This window comes from Thermobia domestica, chromosome 3 (genome assembly GCF_964235325.1).
Source record: "Thermobia domestica chromosome 3, izTheDome1.hap1.1, whole genome shotgun sequence".
NCBI classification, from domain to species: domain Eukaryota; kingdom Metazoa; phylum Arthropoda; class Insecta; order Zygentoma; family Lepismatidae; genus Thermobia; species Thermobia domestica.
Genome location: NC_137456.1, coordinates 183,731,979 through 183,742,082, shown reverse-complemented (window position 1 = coordinate 183,742,082; position 10,104 = coordinate 183,731,979). Strand labels below are relative to the sequence as shown.

At 36.6% G+C, this 10,104-nt stretch overlaps 1 protein-coding gene across 1 annotated transcript; it reads left to right on the top strand.

Annotated features, from left to right (window-relative positions):
- Window positions 1–1,232: 1,232 nt before the first annotated feature.
- Window positions 1,233–4,925, top strand: LOC145682047 (uncharacterized). Its single transcript, XM_081753646.1, has one exon. It carries the CDS (start codon window positions 1,233–1,235, stop codon window positions 4,923–4,925), a length of 3,693 nt encoding a protein of 1,230 aa, XP_081609772.1.
- Window positions 4,926–10,104: the final 5,179 nt, after the last annotated feature.

Here is a 10,104-nt window from a genome sequence, read left to right as displayed (position 1 = left end):
GTATATGCTATCATAATGTAAATTGTTACTCATGTAGTGTGCGTTAATGTTTAGAGAGATGGATTTCTTTTAAAAACGATTGAAAGGATTACGGTGGTCTCGAACTGCCGCGTAGAAGACATGTAATTTATTCACCTGTCTCGAAATCCACTTTTTTTCTAAAGTTATGTGATGCACCGAACGTGTCTCATTAACTTGCTTATCTACTTACTAGTACGTTTCTACTAACTTTACTCGCTTTTTACTTGTTTAACTTGATTTTCCTTTGAACGATTGGGACACACACATAAAACACCGAGAACAGTTAAATTTCGAAAGCTCTCCTACACCTAGTCGTACCCGGAACTCCGTATACCAAAGGCTCACGTGCTGCCAGTAGACCAGCGGGGAGGACACCCACTCAGCCACAGAGTGAGGTTATGCTCTTTACACTTTTCATGCTATCTAAAATATAGGCTAATCTTCAATTCACATTGCCGATTTAGGTTTTCTAACGAGAATTGTTATACTGCAACTTAATTTGGATATAGAGGGCCGCCTTGGCTCAGTGTAGAGCGTTCACCTCTGGTGCATAGGGTCCTTGGTTCGATCCCAACTAGCGGCCTAGTGAACTTTGTGGTGGGTAGACACTGTATGGTGGGTTTTCTCGGGGGTACTCCCGTTTCCTCCACATTCTTCATTCCACCATTTCTTCATTTTTCATCATCACTGTCTCCTTTAGCCTTGGTGGCATAAAGATGGGACGTAAAAATTTCAAAATTTCATTTCATTTAATTTGGATGTAAAATCCTAAGTTAACTAGCATTTAAGGACTTTGCAGTACTATGTTGGTAGGAGATGAAAGTTGCTATTTGTTTAGTCCTAACTTGTTTATTTAAATTGTTTAGTTTTGTTTATAGATGTTTGTTCAATGTAACTTGTTAGCTGTAGAAGAAGAAGAACAAAGGGTAGGTGCTTGTTGAAACTGTGTATAGCAGCAGTGTGTGTGAGTGAGCTCGTAGCCTATGACCCGTAGTGTTCAATGTGCATTTTATTTTAACTCGGGAATTGTAAGAAATATTAACAATATTATTAAATCGAACTATTACAGAACGAACCAGCGTTTGTGTGATACAGTCCATCATAAAGATTTGGTCCTCCGACCTAGATGCTAATACGTGTTTATGTGTTTTATGTGACCTACGTGCTAAGACTCGTGTGTTAACAAGAAAGAAAAAACTGTGTGGGCGACAATGGAAGCTTACAATTCCCGAAAGCGTGTTTTAAAAGGTAAGGTCACTCGTGCTGAAAACTGCATAAACAATATCACAGAACAGGAAGATATTAGTGTAGTTCAAGTCTACAAAAACAAAGTGAGTGAACTGTCACGTGAAACAAATGAGCTTTTATTGCTAGCCAGTAACTTGTGTGCCGAAGAAGAAATTTATTTGGCGCAAGAAGAAGAGCTTGCTGCTATTGAAGATAGACTTACAAAGCTTAACGTGAAATTAGTGGAAGTGCAGGGTAAATTATCTCACACTTCTTCTAGTGATGTGAATAATCAAAGAAACACAACAGAAATTCGACTTCCAAAATTGCAGTTGCCATGCTTTAGCGGGAACTTAAATGATTGGCTTTCGTTTCGTGATTTGTTTATCGCAGCAGTGCATAATAATGAAAAATTGACGGGTGCACAAAAACTTCAGTACTTAAAAACTAGTCTGCAAGGTGAAGCAGCAACACTTATTCAATCTATACAAATAACTGACGATAACTATAAAGAAGCTTGGGACCTGTTAAATTTAAGGTATCAAAATAAACGAGAATTAGTCACGTCCATCTTGCGGCGCTTTGTGAGTCAAGGTCAAGTGCAGCAAGAATCAGCTGGCGCGTTACGTCGGTTGTTGGATACAAGTGTTGAGTGTGTGCGATCGTTATCAGTGTTGGACATAAAAGTAAACGAATGGGATCCTTTGCTTATATTTCATATAACAGAGAAGCTAGACAGTGAAACAAAAAGACAGTGGGAACTTTCATTGTCAGACAGTGAACTACCAACATTTGACCAATTGGTGAAATTCATAGATCATAGGTGTCGTGCATTAGCAAGTAGCACTTCAAATGCAAAATCAACCCCACCTAGTGAGTCAAACAAGAGTAATAAAAAATCAACAATAGCGCATCATGCTTCAGGTCAATTTTCGTGTTGCCAGTGCAAAAGCAAAAATCATCCTTTGCATAAATGTGATGACTTTCTTTCGCTGTCAGTTGACGAACGTCATTCTTTAGTGAAAAGCAAAGCATTGTGCTTTAATTGTTTACAATCTCATCATAAACTGTCCAGTTGCAAATCAGCATCGTGTCGTGAGTGTGGCAAACGTCATCATACTTTACTGCATTTTCCAAATAAACAGAACTCAGGTGTTTCAGTGGGGACTCATTTTTCAAGTGAAACTAATGTGCAACATGCAGTGTTACTACAAACTGCAGTAGTGATGGTGAAGGATTCATATGGTAATTTACAACCTGTGAGAGCCTTGTTAGATTCAGCCAGTGAAAAAAGCTTTGTGTCAGAAAACTGCTCACAACGGCTTGGTTTACAAAAACAGCCTGTGTTTGTACATGTTTCGGGACTGAGTTCCAGTAATGTTGCTCGGGCAAAAGGTGTTGTTAATATTGTGTTTACATCAAGTTATGATGTTAAATCAGAATTTTCTATAGAAGCGTTAGTGTTGCCAAAGGTAACAGGTATGTTACCAAAACGGTATATTCATAAAAGCAAGAAGTGGTCGCATGTTAACACGTTAACATTAGCAGATCCGAATTTTAATGTTCCTGACAGAATTGATCTGTTATTGGGTGCAGATATTTACCCTCAATTGCTATTGGCGGGTGTGTGTAGTGGTGTTAATGGTTCTCCCGTAGCAGTGAATACCAAATTAGGATGGGTGTTGTTTGGCTCTATTGGCGACGATGAAGTGCGACGAAAAGAATTCACAGCGTCAACATATCATATCCAGTGCAACAGTGAAAGAATTTTGCAACAGTTTTGGGAATTGGAAGATATTCCTACACAAAAAATAATGTCATCAGAAGAAAAACAGTGTGAAGTTTATTTTGAGAAAACCCATCAAAGAGATGAGACAGGTAGGTTTCATGTACAGTTACCGTTTCGTGACAACAGTGCAAGACTTGGTGAGTCGCGTGAAGTGGCAATTAAACGCCTTAAGCAAGTAGAAAGTCGTTTGAAGAAGAGGCCTAAAATGCGTCAATTATATGTAGATTTTATGCACGAGTATGAGGTACTTGGGCATATGGAGATTATTCCAGAAAGTGAAATACTGAAACCAACCAATGAAGTGTGTTATTTACCTCATCACGCAGTGTTAAAAGATTCCAGTTCTACAACAAAACTGAGAGTAGTTTTTGATGGTAGTTGTAAAACTTCATCTAATGTGTCATTGAGTGATAAGTTACTTGTCGGACCTAGGTTACAGTGTGACTTAATTCCATTACTTGTGCGTTTTAGACAACATAATGTGGCATTGACGGCTGATATTGAGAAAATGTATAGACAGGTGAGAATCCAACCCGAACATAGAGACTTCCAGCGAATTGTGTGGCGTGAGAAACCTAATCTTCCGATCAAAGATTACAGGCTTGTGACAGTAACTTATGGTACAGCTTCAGCACCGTATTTAGCGGTGAAAAGTTTGCAGCAATTAGCGAAATATGAAGAAGAATCATTTCCTATTGCATCGGCTGTAGTGATGCAAGACTTTTTTGTTGATGACTTAATCAGTGGTGCCAACTCAGTTAGTGAAGCAATTCAGTTACAAGAACAACTCAGTGCATTATTGCAGAAAGGAGGTTTTGAACTGAGAAAATGGGCATCCAACAGTCCCAACGTTTTGGACTCCGTACCCTCTCATTTGAAACAAGCAACGAGTAGTGTAGACTTTGATAGTAGTAATTCAGTGAAAACGTTAGGAATTCAGTGGTATCCATCAAATGATGTATTTTCATATAATGTCAATCTTGTGTCAGTTAAGTCAGTTGTAACAAAGCGTAATATTTTATCAGAAAGTGCAAAGGTGTTCGATCCATTAGGTTTGATTTCTCCAACTACTATTATTGCGAAAATATTATTGCAAGAAATTTGGAAACTAAATTTAGAATGGGACAGTCCAGTTCCTGAATGGATTTTGAGAAAATGGAGGAATTACTACTCAGAGCTTTCTTTATTGAAAAACATCAAAATCAACAGGTGTGTCACTATCACTCAAGCTACGAGAAGAGAGTTAATAGGATTCTGTGATTCTTCCGAAAAAGCCTATTGTGGAGTGGTGTATATGAGGTCTGTATCTCAAGACGGCCAAGTGAGTGTGAACATTGTTATGGGAAAAACGAAGGTTGCTCCAATCAAACAAGTGTCCTTTCCCCGATTAGAGCTCTGTGGTGCCTTGCTATTAGCTAAAATGATGAATCTCATATTAAATTCATTACGTTTGGAAGTGCATGATGTAATTGCCTATTCTGATTCTACTGTTGTGTTATCGTGGCTGAATTCGGATTCAAGCAGATGGAAAGTATTTGTCGCGAATCGTGTAGCAAAGATTCAAACTCTTTTGCCATCAGTGAAGTGGCTCAAAGTGGATTCAAAGAATAATCCAGCAGACTGTGGTTCTCGAGGTTTATTACCTTCTGCCTTACTTGTACATCACTTATGGTTCTCAGGTCCAGAGTGGCTCAAAAAACCCATTCTACCAGAGTACAATGAATATACAGTGGATTCAAAGTTAGTCAACCAAGAGGAAAGAAAACATATAGTTTCTATGCATGTTCATGTTGATACCTCCATTATTGACAATTGTTCATCGTTGGTGAAACTTGAGCGAACTATTACATATTGTTTCAATTTTTACAGTTCTTTCAAATATTACTAATTCATTTTTGTGTGTATCTTGAACTAGATCGTTCAAGGGTGGGGGCTATGTTTAGTCCTAACTTGTTTATTTAAATTGTTTAGTTTTGTTTATAGATGTTTGTTCAATGTAACTTGTTAGCTGTAGAAGAAGAAGAACAAAGGGTAGGTGCTTGTTGAAACTGTGTATAGCAGCAGTGTGTGTGAGTGAGCTCGTAGCCTATGACCCGTAGTGTTCAATGTGCATTTTATTTTAACTCGGGAATTGTAAGAAATATTAACAATATTATTAAATCGAACTATTACAGAACGAACCAGCGTTTGTGTGATACAGTCCATCACTATTGATTTCTATTTTTCGCTTATTTCATCTTTATTTCCCATTACTTTTACATAAAATTTTAAAGAAATATTAGTTACTAACTTCTTTCTCCCAAGAACACTCAAAAAAAATTATACGTAACGAAACAAACTTACTGCAGAAAAATATGTTACAGTATAAGAACAATTTTCCTTTTTAACACAGTTGTACCTGGAAGATCTAAAATAGTGCCCATCAGCATCGACGAAATTCTGCCAACGTTCTGGAAGAACATGGATTCCTTCGCTGTAGAACTTGGTGAGCCGTGAAGCGAAGATGGTATCAAGTGCATTTTGGACCTCTCTTATACATTTGAACTTGCGTCTTCTAGAGTGATTGTCCAAGGAACAGTTATACTTGGTTAATTATAATGTATTGCGGATCAGTACGTTTAATGAACACTACCGAATTTGCATCCGAATCACGCGGAAAAAAGGTTGTGTGTGAAACTTTTGACATGATCCTAGATGTGTCTTGGAACTCTACGGTGTCACTGGAAATTGAGTATTTAATTTGACCACCAAGTTTACTATTCATTTTGAAAGTGACTTAATAAATCTTTCAAGAATTCTCTATATATTCCAATAGTTCTGAAAAAATATTAAAAAAACAAACACTATTTCCATATTACTGATGGACTTCTGGAAATGGAACTTTATAATGTTAGTTTCTGTTACTACGTCGAATATTTTTATCTCTGGTCACTTTTCTCTCTTCTTCTGTCTCCTTTTCTCTTTCTGTCTCACTTCTGTACCTCTAACAGATATCTATTCATTTCAATTTTTCATTGAGAAGTGTTTAAGTTTCTCCCTACATTAATTATGAATCTCGTTTCGTCTCGTTTTTATTCTTTCACTTTATTGATATTAATACATATACATTTTGAAATTAGAATTGTGCTCATGTTCTTGTTGATTTTAATACGGGAGAAAGGAAACGAGAAGAGAGAGGTGTGGTCATTTTACCAGACACGATTATGGGATAAGGAGGGGTATATTGGATGGTCTAGCTGCACGGTGTTAGCTGTCACACTTTTTTTTTTTGTGTGTGTGTGTGTATAAGTTCAATAATTCATAATGAATAGAACCAGAAGTGTTTTTGTAATGAAGAAATAACAAACATAAAATGTGAAATCTCTTTTAACAAACTGTTCAGATTTGAGAGTCGACAAACTTTACACTTTCAGGTACCAATTACCTTGAAACCCCAGTAGCCACAATTATCCCGAGATAGGGAGCTTATACTTAAAAGAATGACTTCTCAGCAAAATGCAGAAGTCTTTTAGTCTGAGAGAAAAGAAGGAAAGAAATCTTTTAGTCTTTTAGCTCTGAGTCTGTGGCAAATGTACTGATAGAAATAAAGACAATGAATTATTAATATTTTGTAGAACATTCCACTTTAATATCACAAGAGTTTCATCTTCCGGTTTGCTTAGTTCTGAAAAAATATAGAGTATATTGCTATACTATGTAAAGTACCTGTACTGTCGCTGATTTGTGATGACAATCAGAAACAGAAGTAAAAGTTAAATTACAGTAACGGTTTTCTATTAATAGCTTTCTATTAAGGGGGGAAGTATAACTACTTTTATTTTAACAAATTTTTTGCCTTAAAATGCTTACCCAGGTTCATCCTCTTCCGCTTCAGCCTTGAGTACGGAAATGAAAGAACATAATTACGAGTAGATTTTGATTGTTTATTCTGGTATATATCAAGCATAATTTCTCGGATCTAGGCCTGTACAATATATCGATATATGGATATCGTCGATATCGATATTAACACATATCAACGTTCGATATCATAGATATATCGACATCAATATATCATAATCCTAAATTCTCGATATCGATCTTCAGAGTGGCGAGGTACAGGGAGCTCATAAGACTTGCAATGGATGAAGAAATAAAACTAAATTTTTACGATAATGTCTTATAATGACAATTGATGACTTTGGTGCAAAAAAGCGTCAAGTCTAAAAATTGAAAGTGTAAAGGAGATATCTTCACAAAGGTTTCTCTTCATCCCATTTCTTTCAAACTTGGCACATATATACTAGACCGAAAATAAATCGACAGATATTTTTTGTTTCTTTCGGAAAATACGAGAAGGGGGCAAAGGGTCCGTTTTCATAACGGGGTCCCCTTGATTGAAAGGACCACATTAAAGAAACGAAACTCTGCCGATGCACAGATGACTTCAAAGTAGAAAATATAGGTTTTGTCATTTTCGCGAGAAAAGGGTTGCAGAGTCAATGCTGATTCGAAATGCCAAAGAGCCCGCACAATCCTGACGAAAGTTGGATTTCGGTGGAACTGCTTGAAACCGTAGTAGATATGGTATGTTATAGATATGGTGTTCTTGAGACGTCACGGGCACAACCACAAATCACTCACCTTTTTGCAACTATAGGGCCACATTTTTGCAAACAGCAGAAAGTAACGTTATTTTGGATTTCGGTTGGATTGCTTGAAACCGTGAAAGAGAGACTCAATTTGCACAACCATTATTCGCTGACCATTAGGCCACTACATGATCTCTTTTTTAAAAGAGCTGAAGGTAACCGTATTCTGGATTTCGGTGGAATTGCTTGAAACCGTGATATGTTCTAGATACTGTAATCCTGAAACTTCTCAACAGGCGTAGCCGCCAATGAATGACTGTTTGGCCACTAAGTGACCACTTTTTTTTTACTTTTTAATCAGAACAGAAGGCATCGACATTCTGGATTTCGATGCAATTGCTTGAAACTGTGATATGTTGTAGATATTATGACCTGAAAAAACTCTCAATGGATACAACCACCAATCAGTGACAATTCGCTACCTAAGGGGCCACACTTTTTAAAACAGCAGAAGGTAAGGATACTCTGTAATTTTGGTAGAATTGTATGAAATCCTGAAAAGTAGTATCCTACAACCCGGAAAAGAAATGGGGAGAGTAGCGACCAACATCATTTAAGAATAGGCAACATTCAGATATTCATCTTGCGGGACTAAGGAAAACCCTGGAAAGCCATAGGCAATTTTTCTCAGGATAACGACATCTACAACATATCACAGTTTCATCATTTACACAGAAATCAGAATATCGTTATACCAAGCTGTTTAAAAAAATTGAATCTGTAGTGGTCAAACTCTCATAATTCGATGATTGTGTATATTAAGTTTTTTTCTCGCGATGAGATCATCAACGTATCTTAGTTTTACTTAATTTTTCGAAATTCAGAAATCGTTATACTCGGCTGTTTTCAGGAAAGTAGCCATGTAGTGACCAAACGATTAATGATTTGTGGATGTGTCCATTGAGACTTATTCTCAGGATGACAATATCTACAACATATCACGGTTTCTGACGTTTTGACCGAAAACTAGAATATTCTTATCTTCGACTCGGCTGCTTTCAAAAAAGATGTTTCGTAGTGACCAAAGGGTCAGTGATTAGTGGTTATGCCCATTAAGACCTTATCTCAGAATCACAATATATACAACATACCACAGTTTCAGTCATTTTTATCGAAATCCAGGCCATCAACATTTTCGGTTACTTTCAAAAAGTGGCCTCGTGCTGGCTAAACGGGTCAGTGATTAGTGGTTATGCCCATTAAGAGCTTTTCTGAGAATCACAATATCTACAACATATCGCAGTTTCAGTCATTTCTACCGAAATCCAGAACATCACCATCTTCGGTTACTTTCAAGAAATTGGCCAGGTAGTGGCCAAACGGTCAGTGATTAGTGGGTGTGACCTTTAAGGCCGTGTCTAACGTTTTCAGCTGGGATCATCAATCCCTATATAATAACATGGTGAACTTCTTTCCAAAGTATTATGAAAACTATTTGTCTTCTGCAGTTCAAAATTTCTCCAGATGTTAACCTACCCCAATACTACATGTTCACCTTTTTATTTCTAAACTTGGTCTTATAGTTTATAATTATTACTTTTTACAAATAAATATGACAGCGTTGTAAGCAGGCTTTCTTTTTCTGTTCGTGGAGGTGCAGATACCTGATCCATTCACACCATTGTTCCTCACTGATCTTCAAAAAGTTGGTAAGGGAAAGAAACAAGTTACGAAGTGAGATAAAATGTTTTATCTAAAAATACGGAGAATGCATATCTTCAAAGTTATGTTAGTTGACAACATGATCATATGGTCGCAAGAGCAAACGCTTGCGTGAGGCAAGACTGGCTGATGTCAGAAATGAGAAAATCTTATCTACCTACACATCTTTTTACTTGTATTTTGTAACAAGTCTTCTTGTCAAACAAGGCGCGCTTTCCCTATTTTCCTATTTCAACCATTTTTGATCCTAAATCTTGATTCTTGCGCGGTGAAAAAAGGAGACACGTCAGAGGATACGCAAAAGAAAAAGCATTATCATCAATATTTTGCTTTCTAAAACAAGGAGTGCAACTTTAAAAAACAAAACTTTAAAAGAAATATCTAGGAAAATGAAAGAACAAATCATGACATATCATGAGTGTGTATAACAGTAAGAGGTCTATACAAAATAAATAAACATTAAAATATTTCTGAGGGTCTAGATCATTTGGATCTGATATTGGTATTCCAAGGATAAGGAAGTGAAATATTTTTCAGTTGATTTTGACTGAAAACCTGATTTACAGAATTATCAAAATAGAGCAGAATTATATATATATATATAATGTGTGTGTGTGTGTGTTACATCTTAGGAATCTACAATTACGTCACTTTTGAACAAGGAGATGTTTATCCTTGTTTCCCCTATGTAGTTCATAACACTTCATAATTTTATTGAAAAATATCTGGCAACGTGTATCACTTCTATTCTCCCGATTCATTTAAAGAACCAAT

Bases quoted from the DNA above. Each gene is read 5' to 3' on its own strand.
- LOC145682047 (XM_081753646.1), top strand. From the start codon at position 1,233: ATGGAAGCTTACAATTCCCGAAAGCGTGTTTTAAAAGGTAAGGTCACT.